The 24,695-nt window shown below is 43.1% G+C and overlaps 1 protein-coding gene across 16 annotated transcripts in view; it reads right to left on the minus strand.

Annotated features, from left to right (window-relative positions):
- ARHGEF3 (Rho guanine nucleotide exchange factor 3) overlaps nt 1–24,695 on the minus strand; it is a 343,125-nt gene that overhangs the window by 45,607 nt on the left and 272,823 nt on the right. For 5 of the 16 annotated variants that reach the window (XM_084988719.1, XM_084988720.1, XM_084988723.1 and 2 more), the window contains one exon: nt 19,883–20,985. The exons of 10 other annotated variants lie outside the window; for them this stretch is intronic. Coding sequence is in view for 1 of the 6 variants with exons in the window: in XM_084988717.1 (XP_084844843.1) it covers nt 917–1,030 (114 nt within the window). In the remaining 5 variants the exon portion in view is untranslated. Of the gene's footprint in view, nt 1–916; nt 1,599–19,882; nt 20,986–24,695 lie in introns of those variants that run through there. One more of the 16 variants, XM_084988717.1, reaches the window with a different exon arrangement.

The following is a 24,695-nucleotide window of genomic DNA, read 5'->3' on the forward strand; positions in this document are numbered from 1 at the left end:
TGTAGGGTTAAAAAAAAAAAAAAAAAAAAAAAGGAAAACGTCAAGGTCAATTGCAAAGACAAGATAACTCCACCATACAATCATGTCCCACTCTGAGAACTGCTGGCTGCATACTGATCTGTGGAAGGTAACCAGTGCCCCATCCCACTCCACTGTGTGGAGGTGACCTGGCTTAGGACCCAGGGAAGGAGCAATGGCAGGGGGGTGTCAACAGCCGCAGCCTCTGAGGGGGCAGGAAATGGGCAGGGATTTCTCCTTTCCCTTCACCTTAAATATATCTGCCAGCTTTTAAATCAGAGGCTTCCAGTTAGCAGAATCATTCTCCCCAGCCTCTCCTGTAGAGAAAAGCTGCCTCAGCTTTCCCACCCAATGACCTTGTCAGGTGGTTGTCCTTTGATGCTTCTGGTTTCCTCTTTTTAAAAACCTTTTCTCTACCTTGCCTTGAGCCACTCTCCAAATTTCTAATATGCAATGGTTTTTCTAAAGCACAGAGAATCTTTCTTTTCCTGGTTCACCAAATTAAAAAATATACATATTTTTACAGAAGTTCTTCTATTACTAGGCTTTTAAGAAAGCATCTTTGTATCTACAGTATATTTGAAATGCACATATTAATACCTATAAAGAACTAGACAGAAAAAGAAAATGTACAGAGAGAAAACCCTGCCACGAGCCAGTTTTTATACTATACACAGTCACAAGTTTTGAAAATCACCTCCACATAAAATACCTGCAAATCTGCAAGTTACCCCAATCTAAGCAGATGGGTGAGGGAAACTTACCCATACCAATGACTTTGCAGATAAGAATTACGTAAGTACAAACAACAGGCTGTGGAAAAGAGTGAGATGATAGACAAAACACTTTACAAAGACAAAGAGAACAGTTACCCTTATCTTCCTAAGCTCCATCTGACCTGCAGTAGACGCTGGACAGCACATGAAGACACCAAATTTTGAGAGAAAAGCCAAACTTGCCAACAGTTGTGGCGAAACTCAGTCATTTCCAAAGGGAGCCTCAAGATGCTCATCTTTCTTTTTCAGCCATTGTTTTCAAAGTTTCAAGAGTTAAGCCAGAATTTCCGATTCTCCAGAATATCTCTGCAGGGTATTCTGAACATAGTAGGTGCTTGGAAAAATCTTGCCTGAATTTGGAATTCTGCTGAGAAACACTCATGTCATTTTATGTCCTTGCCAGCTTCAGAAATCAGAAGCCTTCTCTGAAAAAGATTCAACCTTTCTGGCATTCAAATAGAAAAATTAAAAGACTTTTTAAAAAGCACAAAACAATTCCATAATGTGGCCAGGAGTGACTTCATGATTTCTTGAAGCAAATACTTTTCCAAGACGGACAATGAATCTGGGCTGCCGGGTACCTCTCCAGCCTCTTAGCATGCTGAACTGAGCAGACAGCAAGAAACTCTCCGAACACTGGGAAGGCTTAGTTCCAAAATTCAAAGGAGGAATCTCTCAACATGAGAGACATCACATTACAATTATTTAAATGCTAAAGAGAAAGATCCAATAGCCCTTCTGCTTCCAGGTAACAGTGCCCTTCAAGGATGCTCCCTCTCCAGTGCCTGGCTCCTGAATATCTGTGCCCAGAGAAGGATTTTTAAAATATTTTTTACGTCAGAGCTGCACCACCAGCAGGCATACTGAACACACACACACACACACACACACAGCCTCTTGAGCATTTCCTAATTTTCTCTAAATGGCTCCTGCTTTAGCTGGAAATGCCAGAGCTGTGATATACTACCTTGGGTGGCACAAACTGCATTGCAGCAAGTGAGAAGATGGGGGATTTCCTAGGGGAGCAGGACTTGGTCTCAGACAATCATGCATGAACCTCAGAGCCCAGTGACTCTTGGGTCTCTGGTTTTTTAAAACAGCTAAAGCTGCTGGGTCACAGATTCTGTATCAAACTGGGGAGGTTGAAGGGCAAATGCCAACTGGGTTCTCTTGCTTTAAAAAGGGACAGGGAGTCTTGCACATTTGGCAGGATGAGAGAAGATTGGGCTCTGTTCCACTTGCTGTGTCATCTTTTCTAAGGTTCTGCTGATTTTGCTGCCCATTTTACATGACCCAATCAGATGGGTGTTTTTCTGCATCGCTACAAGATGTATGCACATTGCAAATGTCAGCCCCTCTGCAGGTTGTGTGCAGTACTGCTATGTGTGATTATAATTAAAACTCCTTTCCCAAGGCTTTGCCCATTTGGAAGTAAACACTGGGCTGCTCTCTGGCAATTTGACATTCCCAAGTAACGAACAATTGCAACAGAAACCATTGCTGTGTGATTTAGTGCTTGATCCAGCAAAGTGAGCAGGTGCAATTTCAAACCAGAACACTTGCAAGTTGCTGAATCTATGGAGGAAGCTTTATGCCTGATCCACATGAGCAAAGTATGACTTATGGTGTTCCCCTTGAGGGCTTCAGTGAGAAGAGGAGATTAAAAAAATTCTTAGCCTAATTTGATTTTTCTTTTCCATTTACTCAGTATGTCTCCAGCTACATTTTACTGCTGTCTAAAAAGAGCCCTCAGGGAAACTGTTTCCAGATTCTAGTTAAATAGCTCTACTAAGAACTAGCAAATGCAATACCAGGGATGCTTTCAGGCTTTACAGAGAGAGGACAGACTACAACCTGCAGAAGTTTCCTAGTCCAACAACTCAGCTGCCAGACTAAGCAGGGCAAGGTCACTGATAAACCCAGGAACAAGGTGTCCCGTTTCAAGTGCAGATACCACACTCACCATGGAAATTTAAAACAGCATGGGCATCTCACTAAAGAGTTAACCTCTTTAGTAAGAAAGAAAAGAAAAATGAGAAAACACCACCCTCACCATGAAATTTTAAGATATTGCAGGAGGTCATCTCACTAAAGACGTTAAAAAAGAAAAGAAAAATGAAAAATGCATTGAGTATTCCATGTGGGCAATATTTACTGAGTAACAGTTTTGTTGCATCTTTTCCAGATCTTATAAATTTGTTTGTTTTTCTTGTCTTATTGCACTGTCTAGGACTACCTGTCTATTGCTGATTATAAGCTGAGACATTGGGTTGCCTAGTCTAATTTCTAGTTCTAAAGGGGTTAATGAAGGTTTCATCATTAGCATGGAAGAGACAACCTTTATCAAGTGGAGAAAGTTCCCTTCTACACAAAGTTTGCTGTGAATTTTTATCATGACTGAGTAATGACTTGTATCAAATATTTTCTCTTCATCTTTTTAGAAGTCAAGAAAGGGGAAAAATGAAGGATAGAAAAAGAGGTGGGAAGATGGGAAGGAGAGGATGAAGAAAGGCATAGAGATCCCCTTTTTCCATAGAGGAATTCATTCAGATATCTTTTTTTGGGGGGGGTCTTTATGGGCCACACCCATGGCATATGGAGGTTTCCAGGCTAGGGGTCTAATTGCAGCTGTAGCTGTGGACCTATGCCAGGGGCACAGCAGCCAGATCCAAGCCACGTCTGCCAACTACACCACAGCTCATGGCAACGCCGGATCCTCAACCCACTGATTGAGGCCAGGGATCAAACCTGCAACCTCACAGTTCCTAGTTGGATTGTTTCCACTGCACCATGATGGGAACTCCATCATTCAGATAGCTCTTGTGCTTAAGTTACAAACAAAGGGGAATAAAGCACTCCATGAAACTTTACTTTTATTTATTTATTTATTTATTATTTTTTTTTTTTTTTGTCTTTTTGCTATTTCTTGGGCCGCTCCCGCGGCATATGGAGGTTCCCAGGCTAGGGGTCTAATCGGAGCTGTAGCTGCCAGCCTACGCCGGAGCCATAGCAACTCGGGATCCGAGCTGCGTCTGCAACCTACACCACAGCTCACGGCAACGCTGGATCATTAACCCACTGAGCAAGGCCAGGGACCGAACCCGCAACCTCATGGTTCCTAGTCGGATTCGTTAACCACTGCGCCACGACAGGAACTCTGAAACTTTACTTTTAATGAGAGATTTAATTAAACAAATTTTAATATTCTTTCCGTAGAGGATACAGTGTTTATTTTTTCCTCATTCTTTTCACCAAGAGGTAAAAACCAAAGCACATTATATGCAATGTAAGAAAATGCCTATCATACCAATATGATCTGGCACAATTTTTTATTCCTTAAAAGTTGTTCCATTCTAATAGACACAGCACACAGGAACCCTTCACTCATTCTTCTTGCAATTCATTTTTTGCAACCAGAGTTGGGTTGGGGGAGCAGTGGAAGGGTCTTCCACATCATGTCTGTAGCTGCCCTGAGCCTCTGTCTTTACTGAGTCACAAACACAGCTAAGGAGGGGCCAGAAATGCAGCCAGGAGCACAAGACTTATTGCTCTGTGCAGAGCAGCACTGCTCTTGGATGCTCTACACCTGGCAAGGAGCAAGGGAGAGGTGAGACTCAACTGTACTAGCAAATGCTTTTGCCCATGAGTTGATGGAATCTTAAAAAAAAAAAAAAAAAAAAAAAAAAAAAAAAAAAAAAAAGTCTTTCAAATGTTTAGAAATACCAGGAAGCTTTATGCAGGGCTTTATCTGTGTGACAGGGGGTGTGTCCAGGGGTTATATCTCATTCACCCAGTAACCTAGGAGGCTTTCATCATCTTCATGTTACAGAGGAAGTTATAATCTCAGAGTGATGGAGATGCTCTAGCATTATTAAATAATGATAAGCTCATATTTCTCTCTGTTTTACAGATATTTACTAATTTATTACCCTTAACATCCCTGTAAGGTAGCCACTATTGTGATTCTCATTTTAAGACAGGGAAAACTAAAAAAAGGTGGCCAGGATTTAAACCTAAACAGGCTGGCTCCAGAGTCCGTACCCTACTCCAGAGCTCGGCTAACTCTTTATATAAGGGGCCAGATGGTTAAACATTTTAAGCTTTGTGGGCTGTCCAGCCTTTGTCATGACTATTCATCTCTGCCATCAGTCATAAACAGTAGGTAAATAAAGAAATGTGGCTATGTTCCATTAAACCTTTGCTCATAGACACTAAAATTCAAATTTCATATAATTTTCAGATGTCACAAAATATTACTCTTTTGCTTTTTTCAACCCTTAAAAAATATAGGAATCATTCTTAAAGGCTTGAGGGCTTTTTTTTTTTTTCTTTCTCTCTTCATCAAAAAAAGGAACATGAATTTTTCAGGAGAGTATCCAATTTTCAGTTGAGTATTTTTCGCAGAAGGGGACACTGTAGCAGATTCTAGAAAATTAATTTCTAAAGTACTGTGTCTGACAGCACCTTGACTATACTAGTAACATTTGAAATGTTTAGATCCTGAGTTTCACTTCCAAGAACTACTGAGTCAAAAAATAAGGGGTAGAAATCTAATTTTAAGATGGGGAGGGCAACACTATTTCATGCCACTGAAATAGTTTGAGGGCTGTTGGAAGTGGGCTGTATTTGGCACAGGGGCCATAGATGTCGTACTACTGCTCTATATCACTGCTGGCTTCATAGGGGTCATGGCCTGGGTCAGTAGTCCTCAGCTTCAGCTTTCTACTGTGACATACCTAAAGATGACACTCCCAGGGATGGCAGGCTCCCACAGGCACACTTAGTTGTCAGGCTCCACCAGAGAGCACAGGTGAGATTTGTACCTTCTCCCTGAAGCTGCATATGTGGGGTCCTCCCCTGGGGAGCAGGGGATGTGTTTGACTTGCCTTTTATGTGAGTGAACCCTATCCTACCACATTTTACTATCTTAACTTTCTGAACAAATTATCCTGACATAGAGCTTCTATTGTGGCTCAGTGGGTTGAGAATCTGACTAAAATCCAAGAGGATGCAGGTTTGAGCCCTGGCCTTGCTCAGTGGGTTAAGGATCCAGCATTGCTGTGAGCTGTGGTATAGATCTCAGGTGTGGCCAGGATTCCGTGTTGCTGTGGTTGTGGCATAGGTCAGCAGCTGCAGCTCCAATTCCACCCCTAGCCTCAGAACTTCATATGCCAAGGGTGCAGCCATAAAAAGCAAAACAAAAACAAAACCAAAAACGAACCCAGAAAACAACCCTCCCCACAAAACAAATCATCCTGGCATAACATAAACGTCCTAAGACCATTAATACATATGAATAAAAGACATAAAAATGATATGATGCTTGGGATCTGCTTCAAAGTCATACAGGGCTGGGGGAAGGGAATGTGTAGGGAATGGCACTGATCATATGCTGGTAATTGTCAAACTCTCCCAGGGGATGCAGTGTGCAGTCCTGCCTATGGTAATGGTCAAAATGCTCCCTAATAGGTGTTCCTGTCGTGGCTCAGTGGTAACAAACCCCACTAGTATCCATGAGGACGCAGGTTCAATCCCTGGCCTCGATCAGTGGGTTAAGGATCTAAAGTTACCATGAGCTGTGGTGTAGGTTGCAGATGCGATTTGGATCTCGCTTTGCTGTGGCGGTGGCGTAGGCTGGCAGCTGAAGCTCCTATTTGACTTGGGACCTGCTTTTTTGGGGCCAAAGGGCAGCTCCTGTTCCCTAGCCTGGGAACTTCCATATGTCGTGGGTGCAGGCAGTCCTAAAAAAAAAAAAAATGCTACCTAATAAGATTTATTTCGATGGACAGAAAACAGTTTTGCAACTATACTAGCGAAGGCTGAACTGGGGCAGACAGGTGCCATCTGAGATTTCTACTTCAGTTGTTAGAGAGGGCCTGGTGAGAAAGGATAGTGAAGGGGCAGATGTCATCTAGAATTGAACACATTTAGAAAAAACCTAGTAAAATGAGAAAAAATCCCACTAGTGAATTTCAATAATTCTCAACTGACATAGGCCAGAAGAGGGAAAGGTTCGTGTGGCTGGGAAATTGAAAGCTGAGAGAGCTACCCTGAAATACTTAAAGACAGGACACCCCATGGAGAGGCACCAACCTGGCTATCAGACTTCCTGAAATCTGTTTTATTCTACTGACTGATTTTTCATTTGCTTTCATTAAAATGAAATCCATCAACAGGATCCTGATAGCTGAACTCAACAACATAAAACAATGTGATGAGAGAAAATAGGAGTCATTCAAGGTCACACTGCCCACGGAGAAGAGACTTTACTTCCACTGTATTCATTTTGAATTGTGAGCGTGCTTTGCTTTCTCCACGACTGCCTCCCAAATCCAAGCTTTTCTTTCCATTCTTACAAGAGCACCATCTTCTACTAAGTACGCTGAGAACTCCCTCTCCTTGCCAGAGCCTCACTCCTGCTCATTACTCTGCATTTGTCTCAACCACCCGCTTCCTTTGGGCCAAAGGGCAGTTCTTACTGTTTCACAGCTTGTGTCCAAGATTCTCACCCTTCAAAACTTCTAAGTCTCCACAAATATTCTTGTGTTCTCACTTCCTTTGACACCTCCAACTGCCAAGGCCTTCCTACCCTTTCAGGTTACTCCTCCCCCCAACTCCTTTCAAAGGCGATACTCTTCTCCTTTGCAGGGATCTGACAGCTTACTTTAAATCTTGCCCCTCAGAGAATTCCTGCAGACTCTCCTTCCCAGTTACTGTTTATCTAACTAAATGCTTGAGAATTTTATATCTATCTATCTATCTATCTAAAATACATACTACATATATACATATCATATATATATATATGTAAATATAATATCTGTCTATGTATCTTAGTCTGGCTCTCATACTTACTAGGTGGGTGATATTGGGCAAGTTACCAGTTTCTTCAACTGAGAAATGGGGAAATAATCCTCATAACGCAGTAGTGAGAATTCTGTGAGTGAGCACTAACATTTATTGGCAATTTAAAATCTGTGTCAGGCACTGGGCTAAGAGCTTTATGTGGATTTGCTCATGGCATCTGCAGAACATCCTAATATTACATCTATTTACAGATGAGTAAGCTGAGGTTCAATGCGCATAAGTACTTACACAGGTCACATATCTCAGGTGACAGAGGAAAGATGTGGACCATATATGGACCAGAAGCCTCTGCCACACTGTTCCGCCCAACAGATAACTATTCTGCTCAACAAGTAATGAGGATGAGTGCATAGCACAGGCTTTGTAAAAAGCAAGCTATCAATTAATGGCACCTAAGGTAGGACTCACAGACTGGTATGTTTTTACTAAAATCATTTCTCTTCCTCTTAGCTTCTAAGAACAGGTGAATTTATCTAATCATTCAATGTATGCATTCTCTTCCATAAAAAGATTGTTTTTGAAATAATTTTAATTTACAGAAGAATTGTAAAAGTAGTACTCTGTTCCCATGCACTTTCTGCCATACTAGCCCTAATGTTAACATCTTACATAACCATGGGCCCCTTATCAAAACTAAGATATTAACATTTCTACAACATTACAAATTAAACTCTTAAAAAGTTATTGGGATTTCACCAATTTTCCCACTAACATTCCATTTTCTCTTTCAGGTTCTAATCTAGAAACCCACAATGTATTATTGTGTTTTTTTTTTTTTTTTTTTTTTAAGGGCCACAGCTGTAGCATTTGGAAGTTTCCAGGCAGGGGGGTCAGATTAGAACTCCAGCTGCTGGCCTACACTACAGCCACAGCAACGCCAGATCCTTAACCCACCGAGCGAGGCCAGGGATCAAACCCGCACCCTTGTGGACACTAGTTGGGTTTGTTACTGCTGAGCCATGATGGGAACTCCTCCACATCACTTGTTTGTTTATTTTTTGCTTTTTAGAGCCACACCTGCGGCATATGGAGGTTCCCAGGCTAGGGGTATAATCGAAGCTACAGCCGCCAGTTTACACCACAGCAACACCAGATCTGAGCCACATCTGTGACCTACACCACAGCTCATGGCAACACTGGATCCTTAATCTGCTGAGTGAGGCCAGGGATCAAACCCACAACCTCAAACAATGGAAACTGCCCCCACATTGTATTTTATTGTCATATTGCTATTTCCTCCAATCTGTGCCAGTTTCTCAGTCTTCGGTGACATTGACACTTTTGAAGAATACTGCTCAGTTATCTCTCAATTTAGATGTTTGATGTTTTCTCATGATTAGATTCAGATTATGCATTTTTGGCTATAATACAACAGAAGTGATGTGCCTTTCTTGGTACACCATATCGAGGGTACATGATGTCACAGTATCTTATTACTGGTGAGGTTAACCTTGACCAATTGGCTAAGGTGGTACAATGAGTTGATGTCTATCCCCCACAAAAAGATATATTGAAGTTCTACCCCTAAACCTGTGAAAGTGAGCTTATCTGGAGATTGGATCTTGACAGATGTAATCAAGCTAGAATAAGATCATAACAGACTGGAGTGGACCCTAAATCCAATCACTGGTGTCCTTATTAAAAGGGAAATTTAGAGACATACAGGGACAACACCATGTGATGATGGAAGCAGAGATTAGAGTGAGGCATTAACAAACCAAAGAACACCAAAGATTGACAGCAGACACCAGAAACTAGAAAGAGGCAAGCAAAAAATCTCCTACAGGTTTCGGAGGGAGCATGGCCCTACAGACACCTCGATTTTTGATTTCTAGTCTACAGAAGAGTAAGAAATAATTTCCCTTGTTCTAATCCTCCCTGCTTGTGGTACTTACAGTAGCCCTACAGGAGGTATCTGCTGGATGTCTCCATTGTAAAGTTACTACTACTCTCTTTGTAATTAAAACACAAAATGGAAGAGATACTTTGTGACCATGTGTATCCTTTGAAATTCAATTCTGCAAGTGTTTACCCAGCATGGGCAAAGTGGGCTTCGCTGAAGTGTACAGGTGTCACCTTTGGGGGAATGACTCCTGGCTGAACAGGGAGCACCAAAAGGTCGATCCAGGCAGAGCAACTCAAGAGTCAGCCTTGCCTGAAGTGGGCAACGAGTAGGGTGGGTGAGGTGGTGAGTAGGCAGGGGACAGAGGACCACAGGGGCATGCAGGACACAGAAGTAGCAACTCGAAGACCGAAGATCATCATAGAGCTGTGTGAGCAAGAGGTGTTGGGCTGGAGGAACAAGAAGGGGAGTGTCTCTGGATCCTGAAAGTGACTTTTCATCTTATTTTGGAAAAAGAAAAGGATAATAATGAAATAATGGTTTCTAACTCCAAAATTTCCATTGAAAAAAAAAATTTTTTTTTTGGGTTGTTTTCTTTTCCCTGGCACAGAGCTAATGGACTTGGTGTCATTTGTTACCAGAACTTAAAAGACAAATAATGAGGCCCAAATTCCAACGGAAACCTGGCTTCATTGATTAGGCCAAATGTGTTTCAGAATTATTCCTTTCTAACCCACAAGGTGAGCAAAAGGTCTTAAAATGCAGAACTGTAATTTTCCCCTAGAGATGCTTATCAGTGATTTCAACCAAGGGACCACAGGCTTTGTGGACTTTGACAAAACACCAGGAACAGCTCCAGAGGAATCCCTGATACCTTCCCTCCAGGCTAATCTCAAAGGCCAAGGCCACACCCTGGCATTTCTTTTCTCCAGCTGCAAGTTTGTTGCCTTGCACTGTGCATCCAAGGAAAATTAGACTTCCTTTTGAACTCTTTCTGTATCAGATGCCATAAGGAAAACATCCCAATTTTCTTCTTTAAAAGGCAAAAAAAAAAAAAAAAAAAAGCTTTTGGGGGCTTTGTTTTCTTTGTATTTTTGCTACTCTGGATTAAGGGGAGCCTGGAATAATAAAATCCACAACACTCTGAGTTAGTTCAATCTTACACCCACGCTGCAGAAAGACTGCTGGATTGCTGTGTTGAAGATCCGACAATTTCTCCAGCCTCTCCTAATGGAAATGCTAAAAAGCAGATGGCAGAGACATCAAAAGATGGTCTGGGTAAACCCACAAATTAAACCATTGACTCTTGGGGTGGTAAAACTGAACACATGAAGTTTGGGGAGATTATTCTCTGTATATCCAGTCTGTCTTTGCTTCAGTCAGTTAGCATCAAAAGCCCAGGCAGCACCTATGCCCTCTGGCCAAGGTCAGCCTGTCAGGTAGTAGCTTTTAGGGGAGCCTTGGTTAAGGTGGAAGCATTGGGCGGGGCATCTGACTGCGCTCAGACAACACTGGCATGAGCCTCTGAAAGTATGCTCAGTTCTGGCCCCAAATACAGTTTCCATCAATGCAAATCAAAAATGAGAAGAGAAAGAAACCACACTTTATGCCAATTTCTATGGTCATCCTGGCTTCACTTCCTCCAGGCCTCTGCTGCTTCCTTCAAGTCCAAAACACATGCTGGCAAAATCCTATAGCTCTCTAATGTTTGTATAAACTGGATGGCAAAATGAAAGAAAAGTGAGTGGGAGGCAAGCTAGATAGATTCCATCGAGTATACTCTGGAGGAGCAATTAATTTTACTACAAATTCTGAGAGGGCAAACGTTCCTGGCATACAGTTTTTGTTTCTGAGGGAAGACCTCGAGCAAATTATTACCTTTATTCCTCTCATTATCATTGAATGTTTGCCCCTCACATTGGAAAAGTAGCCTGTTCTTCTCTGCTATAGGGATATTCATTTTTGCTGAATGATAGTTTATGGGCTGAAAAAAGAAAAAAAACCAACCTTAGAAAATAATTTAGTAAAACATCGGACTCTCTGAGAGCTGAAGTGGGCAGCAGCCTAGAGAACAAAATCTCTTAGCAGTGCCAGTAAAATAAAACAGAACCACTGTTTCAGACACTGTATTTTTGGCTAAAGTTTCACTCCTCAATTACTTTCAAAGTTTTTCTTTCAGTCAACATTATAAGGGTAAGTCAACATTTGTCCTGGCAGCAAGCCCAAATTTGTTATTTTATTAGTCTGCTACTGGTTAAATTGGCCCACGATTAAACATATCTAATAAATAGCCCTAAAATATTGGAGTTGAGTAGAAAACCACATTCAAGTTCTCTTACACAGGATGTTACTATTACTTAACCTTGGGCAGAAGGAGAAATGCACACCCTCACCCCGATAAGTTCCTTTTAGCAAATGCCAGCCCATCGCCTGAAACTCATTTTGGTCAGGCCCAGACATGGCACTGCAGACCTTCAGAGAAAGAGGAAGCCAAATTTTCAGCTCTCTCTGCAGTCCCTGGCTCCACATCTGCCTTTTGTCCATCAAGCAAAGCTCTCACTCTGTCATGGCAGAAAGGTCCAGGTCCTCAGAGCCAAAGCATGTTAGGAGTTTTACCTCCCGGAAAAGAGAGAGAACTGCTGGCCTACTCGTGCCTCTGTGGCCCTTACAGGAAGGCCAGCCTTGGGCCCAGAAGATGTTTCCTCATGATTAGAGTCAGGTTATGACTTTTTCAGAAGAATGCCACAGAAGAAATGTGCCTACTATGCTACACTTACCCTCAAGTCTAGAAAATGGGGTCAGGACCACACAGCCCCACTGGGGGGTGGGGGGGGGGCGGGTGCTGACAAGGCACCCAGAGGTGGCAGTGGTGACATAATCACAGCCACAGGCCCAGAGGAAGGGCTCTGTGGTTCTGGGGTTTCAGTCAGTCATTTCCTATTGACTTCATGGAAACCCTTGGATGGAATATAAATTCTGCACTTTTTGGTCTCTGTAAAAGGAATCCCCGGAGTTCCTGCCATGGCACAGTGGAAATGAATCCAACTAGGAACCATGAGGTTGTGGGTTCGATCCCTGGCCTTGCTCAGTGGGTTAAGGATCCAGTGTTGCCCTGAGGTGTGGTGTAGGTCGCAGATGTGGCTTGGATCCTGCGTTGCTGTGGTATAGGCTGGCAGCTATAGCTTCAATTAGACCCCTAGCCTGGGAACCTCCATATGCCTTGGGTTTGGCCCTAAAAAGACAAAAGACAAAAAAAAAAAAACCAAAACGGCAGGGGGGGTGGGGGTGGATCCCCTGGCTTCCCTGTGGGCTGTGTTGGAGGTGGAAGGAGAGAAGAATGTACTAGGGGTTCTACCTCTGCTTCAGGGTTTGGGAAATGGTATGCACAGACCTCAAGGGTACTTTAAGGACATTTGCTGAGGTTTCTCCAGGGTTTAATAATGAGCAGAGGGAGTGCCCGTTGTGCCATAGCAGAAACAAATCTGACTAATATCCATGAGGATGTGGGTTCGATACATGGACTCACTCAGTGGGTTAAGGATCTGGTGTTGCCATGAGCTGTGGCGTAGGTCGCAGATGTGGCTTGGATCCTGTGTTGCTGTGGCTGCCATAGGCCGTAGCTGTAGCTCCGATTAGACTACTAGTCTGGAAACTTCCATATGTCGTGAGTGCTGCCCTAAAAAAGCAAAAGGAAAAAAAAAAAAAAAAAGTGAGCAGAAAGCCTCTGCTGCAAGTGACAAACTTCTTATCACTCTTGCCCCCAAAATGTACTGATTCTTTGCAAAGGGTCTAAGGATCAAATATGAGTCAACCTTTCTCCTTAGAGGACAATGCCCTATGATCCCAATATCCTATGACCTTGGGCCAACAATGTAACCTCCACAGGATCGGTATCATGCCCTGTGAAGTGGGGGTGGTGGTGGTGACTCTCCTATTCCCTCACAGGGTTGTTGGGAAGCTGACATGAGATCACGGGTGTGTTGTGCTTGGTATAAGCCTGCCCCATAAATTGTTCCCTATAAATATCAAATTATTGCCTTCAAATTCAGATGACCAAGGAGAGGTGAGATCCCCCCCACCCCCCCCAGTCTGCTCTCCTGCCCTCATTCATTCCCTGCAGCACTGGGTTTTGCCATGGGCCTCAACAAAACTGGTACTCCATGTCACTGCCACAATCTCACCAATGACATGCTCTGGCCACTGGGGGCTCGGGCTGCTATGAGGCCACATTCTTGCCTTCCCTTTCTTCCTGCAGTTTTATCACTGTTTAGTCAAGCTCTGGCTGCATAGAGCAAAACTGGGAGTGGTTTGGCAGGATTCAAGGCTGTGTCCGAGTGGTAAAAAACATCAGCCATGAAATCCCAAGATAAGAACCTGAATGGGGAGAGGGAACCCAAGCATCTTGAGACCCACATTGAACTCCTCCCATTCCACCCCACACTGCTGAATTATGGGCTAGAAGAGCTGGTCTCCAATCTTGCCTGATCCCAATAATATCTGAAATCAGGCAATGATGGGAATTCTTGGTGTTCAAGCCATGTCAGAGGTGCAAGATAGAATTTCTCCCCAAAATAAAAGGTCACCTTTGGCTTCCAGAAAGGACCACACAGACCCACTGACGTATCCTCTCTCTCATCCACCTGTCATCCCTTGAAGCTCTGCATTATCTTAGCTTCCCAGAAGAGGAAAAGAAGTACAGAGATGGAAAAGGATGCACAGATCTTAATCTCATGTCCCAAAGGAAGGACAGCGTGTTCCAGCTGAATCTGAAATGATCAAACATGTCGCAGGCAAACAAAGCTGACAGCTGGGTCTGCCATCTGACTGGAGACTAGGCTGGGATGAGGGATCCCACATTCAGCTGCTTAGTAAAACCTACAAGGACATCTAACCAGGTGCACCAGGTCTGCAGGAGGAGAATATGGACCCTCTCCTCTAGCTGCTCGGTCGGTTTCTAAGAACAATGATTTTGAGCAGTCAAGCCTGGCAGAGTTGTGACTCCCAGAGAGAAACATAAAATGCATTTGTTATGGTCCCTGCTAACCCCCAGCTGTCCCTCCCAGAACAATTTATCCTGTCAAATCATTTGGTCCACGTGTGTCCTCAGTATCACATGCCTCCTTGGAGAACCAAGGAACACTGCACTCGGGTGTTTTAGAACAGTCTGCTCTCAACTGAGAACAGAATACCCTGAAATATGATTATTCAAAATGGAAAAAGCTACCAGTCACACAGCCACGAGGGACTGATTGAATCGGGAATAAAAAAAAAATTTTTTTTTTTAAACTTTCCTGTTTTGGCTTTCAGCTGACACCTTACCACCCACTGAGCAATGGTTTGTAGAAAAATAAGGTACAAAGCATGCTGTTCAGGAAACTGTGAGGTAGGTAACATATAATGGATTCATATGGCCTTGCTGTTACCCCCACATACCCCAACTGAAGAGATGAATAGCTTCAAAATTTTATTCCTTGGGAGGTGTGAGTATTGGTGCACACATGCAGAACACAAGACTGTATGTTGTTTGAGATGGTTTTCATTCTATAACACATTTGTCAGGAATTCTATAACACACAGTGACAGGAATTTAAAAATGCCCACTAACAATGGATTTTTCCAAAAGCTCATAACAAACCCCGGTTCTCAGTGCTGTACACTTGCAACCTTGAAACATAGCGATTATGCATTATTTCTAACTCTCAGCAATTAATATGCAACGAGATGTATCATTATCTAGAGTCGATTAACATTCAGAAGCCTGTGCATCTGAAAAAGAACCTATCTGCACTGACAAAGGAGGCAGAAGCCTTAGAGACCAAGTTCTGCTCCCCACATCACACACAGTTCATTTCAATTACAAAGACACAAGAGGGAAAATGAACAGACAATGGCACTTGACTTAAAAGAAGTAAATACAAATCTGTGATTTGGCTCTTTGGTTTTGCCGTGAGAGATTCAGTGATAAGGGCTGCCAATAAAAGTTTCCAGGAAAGATGATCATTGTTCTTGGAAACCGATTGGATAGTTTTGTGGTGAAAGAAAAATGTTCTCTATTCCTGAAGTAAAGTGCTCTTGTGGCAGAAAGGGCAAAGGTCCCATGAGTTTTCTTGCAGGGCCAGCTATAGAGGGAAAGGTTCCTTTGGGACACCACTGAGGGTCAAACTTGACAAAGATTTCCCCAAATCCTCCAGCACTGTCAGGGGTTGGGGAAGGCTCATTTACCAGCTAGGAGCTCCTACCTTCTGCCTCACCATTTAGGAGCCAGGCTCTGGGCTACTCCTGAATTTACAAAGCAGGGCTATGCAGAGAGGTGGCAGGGGCCACCTGACCCTGCAAAACCTCTCGAATTGCTATTAAATAAACTATATGCTGCCAGGGCCCCTATCTGCCTACTCACAGATCCTAGCAATTTTCTAGAAGCAGAGAAGCCAGTCTTCCACACCTGACCCAGGTTTAATTCTTCTAATGTTGTCAAAAAGAGATGGAGCCCCTCTTGCATCCTCCCCCAGCATCTTAGAGCATCTAGCCAGGTGCACAGGTGCCATATGAGTGTTAAGGGCAGGCCTGGGGATGGGCATATCAGCATCCATCACCAGGGGGTTCATTGGGCGACCCCCATCCCAGCCTGCCAAACTCCCCTTTCTGCTGATTGACAATCACTATCTGTATTTTACACTTGTGAATGACTTCACCAAACTCAAGGAAAAGTTCCCTGAGGGCCAAAAGCATGCATTTCTCTTCTTTAAACTGGGGAGGGGGGACCTGGGTAGAGTCTGGTCTCAATAAATATTTACTGACAATCAAAGAGCACTGGGAGTCATTTTGAGTTGTTCAACTCTTCACCAGCTCAGAGTCACCATTCTATGGTGTTTCCCCACATTTCCTTTTCTTTTCCTTTTTTTTTTTTTGCATTTTGGGGCTGCACCCACGGCATATGGAGCTTCCCAGGCTAGGGGTCTAATCGGAGCTACAGCTGCCAGCCTATGCCAGAGGAACAGCAACAACACCGATGCAGGATCCAAGCCGCATCTGTGACCTACACCACAGCTCATGGCAACACCCACTGAGCGAGGCCAGGGGTCGAACCTGAAACCTCATGGTTCCTAGTTGGATTCGTTTCTACTGTGCCATAATAAGAACTTTTTTTTTTTCTTTTTTTGTTTCCCCGCATTTCTAACAATGGATCTATTTATAATGAAAGTGTGCTACTGATGAATAGCACATGAAGAACTCCCAAAGCAACCTAATCCTCCTCACCTTCCCTGGGTCTGTGTCTGCGGTTGGAACATGGATAAATTTCGCGGATGACGAGTGTCAGCTAGACGCTGGCCTCAAGGACACACTCCTCATCTCTGGTGAGCAGGGCGCCTCTCCACCCAGAGCTCTTTAACCCTGTGGGAGAGTCATTACGGGAACACTAAAAAAACCACACCATATTTTTTCATCCTACCCGTCAGAATGAATGTGAAGCTTGCCAATATACTTGAAACATCTTTTGTTTTTTCAAAAAAAAAAAGGATGCCCAGTGCCAACTCTGATCCCTGGGAAACTGGGTGGGTGTTTCCTAAAAGGAAGGGGTGACCTCCCAGCAGACACTTGACAGGGATGACCATCTCTAGCTTCTGCTCCACCAGTGCACATGCAAAACAGATGCCGCTGCAGCTAACAGTCTGTGTAGCACTTGCTCTGTGGAAGCCCTCTGCATGCCCATTCATCCTCACAATTCCCTTGGAAGTTCTCATTTTATACATTAGCAAACTGGGGCTTAGAGGAGGAGTTAATGGCCTAAGGTCTCTTGGCTCACAAGTAACTGACTTTGGGATTCAAACTCAGCTCAGTCCAACTCTCAAATCCAAGCTTCTAACCACTACACTCTATGGCTGCCCCAAATTAAATGCCATTGTGCTAAATCCTTCTCTTGGGGTGAACTGGAAAAGGAAGAAGATGGGTTACATGGTTTCAGCTGGAACATTGGAACTTTGAAGTTTTGAAAAGAAAAAAAAAGATTTTGGAGTTCCTGTCGTGGCGCAGTGGTTAATGAATCCGACTAGGAACCATAAGGTTGCGGGTTCCGTCCCTGCCCTTGCTCAGTGGGTTAACGATCCCGGCGTTGCTGTGAGCTGTGGTGTAGGTTGCAGACGTGGCTCGGATCCTGCGATGCTGTGGCTCTGGCGTAGGCCGGTGGCTGCAGCTCCGATTCAACCCCTAGCCTGGGAACCTCCACATGCCGTGGGAGCGGCCCAAGAAATAGCAGAAAAAAGAAAAAAGAAAAAAAAGATTTTGTTCTTAGAAGTCTAGTTTTGGGAGTTCTCGTTGTGGCTCAGCGGAAACGAATCTGACTAGCATCCATGAGGATGCAGGTTTGATCCTTGGCCTTGCTCAGTGGGTTAAGGATCCGGCGTGGCCATGAGCTTTGGTGTAGGTTGCAGACACAGCTCAGCTCAGATCCTGCACTGCTGTGGCGTAAGCTGGGAGCTACAGCTCCAATTCGACCCGTAGCCTGGGCAGCTCCATTTGCTTCAGGTGTAGCCCTAAAAAGACCAAAAAAAAAAAAAAGTCTAGTTTTATTTTTTTAATTGGCTAACAACTAGTCCTTCATAAATTTCTATGTAATGTTAAAACCACTTTTATCTATTTAAAAATCTTAATACCTGAAATCTGGGTCCTATACTCATAGTCCAAATTTCAAGTTTAGTTGTAAGTGGCTGTGCCCAAACTTGGGAAATTTTGTCAGAGTTCTAATCCTAGAAAGGCCTCAGGACATGCCTAATGCCCTGCTCCCAAACTTTTGGTACCAACACCGCAATTTTTTTGCCCTATGTACATATCACCTGAGTTGTTACATAATGTCTCCTTACATTATGCACTTTTTTACTTAAGCTTATTGCAAAAACAAACTCTATCACCGCTCTACACAGAAAATCACTATCACCTACCATAAATAGAAATTAAAAAATGAACCCTATTGTTAAATTTTTGTCACAGACTCTTGCCTCCCTGAGGCCTGTGCTTTGTTAAAAAGGGAAATTAGCAAGGGAGAGAGAGGTACGAAAGACACACTTGCTGCAAAGTGAGACTTTCTCCTTGACAAAATGAGAAGGATCAGAAAAAAATTGGAAAGGGCAAGTGATTCAAAATTATTTTGTCTTATCTCTGTGTCACCCTGTTTGATGTTATTTGAGCTACCACAAGTGGTATGAAATCCATCTCCTGGGAAATAATGATCTAACCCAGTCCACTCATTCAGAAACAAAGATGTTCCAAAAAGCTTAGCCTACTTGCACCCTGTCCCCAGCTAGCAGTAAAACTTCTGAAAGAACCAGCTTAGAAATAGTCACTCCTAAAGAAATTCAGATGAGCATTTAAGAGTCATCTGAAGCAAAGAGTCCTCGATGGTAAGCCAGAACAAAGCCCACTCTTCTAAACTGTTAAAGCCTGGGCATAAAACATTTAGAGACTAACGAGGGAAAAGCAGGTGTCTTTTCTGATGCTCTTTCTTTCAAAGCTCTCTGAGAAGGCTTCATCAAACAGCTGAGGCGGAAGGCAGAGACTCTTTACGGTGCATCTGTGGTTGACACTTAAGCTAGCATTATTTTTTCCCCCTTCAGTCTATTTCCTTCTTTACAGCGGTTTCAGACCCCTTCTGTAAGACCACACCCAGAAGCACCCAGGCAATCACCAACCAGTAAGGAAGATTGCTGATGAGGTGTGAGAAAACGAACCAAGGCTGCCAAAAACCTAACAGGATACAGATGGGCCACCCACACCCTTCCCCCACTTCTGTGAAGTTAAAAAGAAGAACACTGTCTTCGCCAGTGACCTTTAATTATCTTCTCTGCATTTGCCTGGAGTTGTTCTTGACCCGATTGCGTCACTTGGGGATTATGAAATGTTAGCATTTCAATATAAGATAACACACTTGAGAAGGGAGCTTGCATCGGCCTTGTATCAGGTCTAGAAAGGACAGAGGGAAACCTTATCACTTAGGCCCCCTCGCCATCAGACCCAACTCCATCTCTCTACCCACTGGCTAGTTCTTTCTCCTTTCTGCTGCTTCTTTATCCAGCAAGACACCAAACTTCTAAATCTGACAATTTACGGCACCTGGTAAACATTTCATTTTTTTTTTTTCCCAAGGTCCTGACTTATGCTCTCAGTTTTACTTAATTCAGTCAGGTTGCTAATGTCTAGTGGTATCTATGGAAACAATACCCTGGGGGAAATGCTCTATTTGTTTTTACCATTTAATTATCACCTCTGGTGCAAATTAGAGCTGAGAAGGGATGTCCTCTACATGTACAGAAGTTTGTATCTATCTGTTCTTTGTGGGCTTTTTGTTTATTCTAACAGGCATCTCATATCAAATATAAAGAAATACCTTGCACTTGGATCTGCAGCAGTGCAGACCAGGGAAGGGTCCACAAGTCCATTGGTCCCCAGGTGAGGTCACTGCATGCAATGTTCAGGATAAGTTTAATGGCATTCACTTTGAACAAGCCCTAGACAGTGCTGCTTTCACCAATTGCACTCAGGAACACGACTAGCTTAAGCCAACATTCTGGTATGCCAAGAAGTCAAGACTAGGCAAGGAGGGACCAATATTTCAGCCGTGCCTCCTAATCTCTCTGAATCTGGGAGAGAATGCATGTGAAAATAATTGTTATTTGAATACTGGGTGGCACTGCTATAGTGATGACAATGAAAAAGAAAGGGGGGGGTGCTGTGATTGAAATATCCCTTCCCCCACCTCTCTACAGCCCATGTTCATACATATATTTAAATAGGTTACATCATGTATATAATTATGCTCAACTTTTAGCCTCTTTATTTTTTCCAGGAACACCAGGTATTTCCATTTGCTACTTATTGGCCACAGTACATGGAGCCATTCCCTCATTACAGGTCAGACATTACTGGCTCTTCTGGTTGTTAGGAATGAGTAGGAAAAGATGCTAGGCTGGAATCAGACCGTCTGACTTCAAGCTTCAGTCTACCATTCCCAGCTGTGTGATCCTGGGAAAAACACTGAACCTCTCTGACTCCTGGGAGTCTTATGTTTAAAATGAGGATAATTATACTCAGGTGAGGCAAAGAATCTAAAAGCACTTTGAAACCTATAAATTGCATAAACATAAAACATGAATAGTATTTCAAATAATGCCATAATGAACAACTTTGGACATGTAGCTTTCCTCCCAAGAGCTGGAAGACTGGGTATGAAGATCTGAAACATTTTTATCCTTTAATTTGCACTGAGGGAGTTCCTGTCATGGCTCAGTGGTTAAAGAATCTGACTAGCATCCATGAGGATGCAGGTTTGATCCGTAGCCTTGCTCAGTAGGTTAAGGATCCAGTGTTGCGATGAGCTGTGGTGTAGGTTGCAGACACAGCTCGGATCCTGTGTTGTTGTGGTATAGGCCAGCAGCCACAGCTCCGATTCAACCTGTAGCCTGGGAAGTTCCATGTGTCGTGGATGTGGCCCTAAAAAGAACAACAACAACAAAAAAAATTAGTAATTTGTACTGAGAAGTCCCCTCATTCCACACAGAAGTATTTTATTCCTCTGCAACATGTCCAGCTTTGGGTTTTATTATGTCTTTAAATTATTTGTGGAGTTCTCTTGTAGCATAGCAGGTTATTGTAGTGGTTTGGGTTGCTGCTGTTACCTGGGTTCAATTGCTGGCCTGGGGAACCTCCATATGCTGTGGGCATGGCCAAAACAAAGTTCTAAAATATTTGTGACATCAATTGGGTATGAAGTAGCATCTAGTAATTATCCACCATTTTAATTTCTATAATTTCTACTAGAGTGAACTTTTTTTTTTTTTTTTGTCTTTTTAGGGCCATACCCACAGCATATGGAGGTTTCCAGGCCAGGGGTCCAATTGGAGCTGAAGCCACCTGCCTATGCCACAGCCACAGCAATGGAGGATCCAAGCCATGTCTGCAACCTTCACCACAGCTCACAGCAATGCCGGATCCTCAACCCACTGAGCAAGGCTAGGGTTTGAACCCGTGTCCGTATGAATGCTAGTTGGGTTCACTAAGTCCTGAGCCATGGCAGGATCTCCTAGAGTGAACTTTTCAAAACAGTTACTTTCATAGTTCCTTGTGTGTGAAATGCCTATTACTGTCTTTTGCCCATCTGTCTGGACATTTGGAATGTTATGTCTGTGTAAATTATTTATAAGACAAAGATTAATCATTAATTTCAAAAATCCTTCTCAATGCATTAGTCTACTTCCTTTGTCTAAGGAAGCAACTTAAACATAAATCTTGTTTGTTGATACAGCATCATACAGGGTCTTTAGGCTGATCAATACTCAAGATTTCCAGGCACACTGAGGAGGTCCAATAGAAAACAACAAAGGAAGAGAAAGAGATTGGGCATTATGTCCTATTTAGAAAAGTTAGAGGAACCAGAATGTCCAGCCAGGAGAAGACAAGCTCCTGGGAGAAGTGTGTGTGTGTGTGTGTGTTAAGTGTGTGTGTATGCACGGGTGTGCTCATGCACACGTGTGAAGTAGGGAAAGTTTTCAAATATTTAAGGGGATAAGACATGAAGAAGTATTATTGCATAATATTCAGCTCCAGAAAGCAACATTATCATTAAGAGAGGATTTTCTTATGATTCACACTAAACAAAGATGGAATGAACAGCCTTAGAAGGTTCCTGGAAGTGTTGAATGAGAGATCGAATGGATCCAGCAGTGGACAAGAACTGAGCTCCATGTTCTCAATAGGTCTTTCCCACCCTGAGATTCTCTAACACAATCACCCTGGGTCATTTCCTGGAGGCTGGTTTTGTTTGTTTGTTTCATAAATCCCCGGAAAAAAAGCATGTTTTGCTACTCCTTTCCTCCTCATCTTAAGAGCCAGAAAAAGAAAAAAAAAAGTCCAGTGAACTTACCGTTAAGGTTTCTGGTTCAGCTCCAATTAATTGAGTTTACTAATAATCAGCTACCTTCCTACAAAAGGACGCAATTTCCCAAACACAGAAGGTTGGACACAAGCATTTCCAGACTTAAAAAGACCCACTCTTTTTCCAGCCAAAGGTTTGGAAAACTTTCTTGATTAATTTGTGCCATAACCTTTTCTAAGCTAATAACTGACCTCAATTCATAAAAACTTAAAGGCATTAGAAACCTTTGGCCTTCATTCCTAATGTTTCATGAGCCAACACAACAAGGAAAAATGGCAGTGCAATCACAGAAATTTCCTCATTTTGTGTGAGACCCATACCCATTACCAGGCTAACAAATTATGGAAGGCAACTGAGTGCACACATCACAAAAGAAGGAGCCCTTTCAGATACACACATGCCATTAATAACAATTATATGTACATAGGACTTTGCAAAATTAGGATAGGACCAGTAATTTATTTTCATTCATTTGTTATGAAAACAGTGGCACCGGTCCAGGATTTTATAGGCAATCACAAAGTGTCCTGAGAAAAATGACACAATTTGCAAATATCCAGATGGTGGTCAGGGGCTTCTAGTTATTGGTTTATGTGGAAGGCTGGTGGTTAATGTAGATAAGCAAAATGACTAATTGCAGCACTAACAATGTCACCTCCACAGCACTGAGCATGCAGAATTCTGCCAAAGACCAGCTCCTTGGTCTTGAGAAGCACAAAACGGAAGTTACCAAAACCCTCCCAAATGAAGGCTTGCAAACCCCCTCCTGTGGGTCACAGCCATTCTATGAAGTGGCTGCCAGAGAAGTGACTAATGGTGGGGTCTCCTGTCCAGATACTCAGGAAAAAATGGCAATAAGGCAATTTGCTCCAGCAGGCGAGTTCACCCTTCACGTGCTCTGTGGTGAAGAAACCAGTGATTTAGTCATTTAGAGGCAACATGATGTGGTTGGGAAAATACAGATTTCAGGGTCGGACTGGGGTGTGAGTATTGGCTCCTCCACCTCCCAGCTCAGCCATCCTGGAAAGGCCACTATCCAGCTCTAAGCCTCAGTTTCCTCTACAAAAAAGAGCATTTACACCACCCTCAAAGGATTGTTTTAAGGATGATTAGAGGACTTACAGGAAGACCTCTGTTGCACTGATATGCATAAAATAGCATCCAGGAAATTAGGATGGTGATCATGTTTTTAAAAATTGTTTTAGGAATCTTTCTGAGATGCAGAGGACTTGACGGTGATACTTATTGAGCACTTACTATGTGCTAAGCACTGTACATGAATCATCTATCATCGTGCCCATTTTAGCACTGAGGAAACCAGGGCTTTGAGAAAAGCACAGTAGATTGTCTAAGGCCCTATCAGTAGCAGCTGGAGATGGCATGAACCGAGGCAGTCTTATTCAGTAGCTGACACCCTAAACAGACTCAAAGGTGCATGTCAACATATTTTTCTCTAATAAACTTATTCCTAGTTCATGTGCATCCTGGAGGGCAAAGACCCCTAAAATGCCCACCTATTTCAACAAGCCTCAGAATCATGGCCAATGACCACACTCAGATCCTATCAACAAGTGATAGCCCTTTACCACCCACGTTGCTCTCCATCTAGCAACATCTGGGGTCACATGATTTGTGGAATCTATTTGATTATGTGATGAAATCCCAGGATTCCTTTTTTTTTTTCTTTTGTTTTTTAGGGTCCCATCTACGGCATATGGAAGTTCCCAGGCTAGGGGTCCAATTGAAGCTACAGCTGCTGGCCTATACCACAGCCACAGCAATGCAGGACCCAAGCCGAGTGTGCAACCTATACCACAGCTCATGGGAATGCCAGATCCTTAACCCACTGAGCGAGGCCAGGGATTGAACCTGCAACCTTATGGTCCCTAGTCGGATTTGTTTCCGCTGCACCACAACGGGAACTCTAAAATCCCAAGATTCTAACTGCTGTAATCCCTTGGAACTATTTCCAAGTAGTTAGTTGTACATACGGTCAGTTTAACACCATAGGATACAAATTATAAGAAATGTATAAATAACTGGAAATCAGCTAACCCTTTTAGCTCTCCTGTTGGCCAGTAAGGAATACAGCTTCAGGTACATATATTTCAAATACACATGTGGACCGACTGGAGCATAAATTATGGTGGGGCATAGAATTCACCTTGCCCTTTAGAACTGAAGCTTGAAAGGTACCTCCTCAATTAATAAAGATGATACATTGAAAAGAAAATATCTCAAAGTATTTTACACATCTATTGTTTTGCCT

This window comes from Sus scrofa, chromosome 13 (genome assembly GCF_054392235.1).
Source record: "Sus scrofa isolate SSC_HxYL_T2T_F1_AM1 chromosome 13, Sscrofa_HxYL_maternal_Yorkshire_Landrace_v2.0, whole genome shotgun sequence".
NCBI classification, from domain to species: domain Eukaryota; kingdom Metazoa; phylum Chordata; class Mammalia; order Artiodactyla; family Suidae; genus Sus; species Sus scrofa.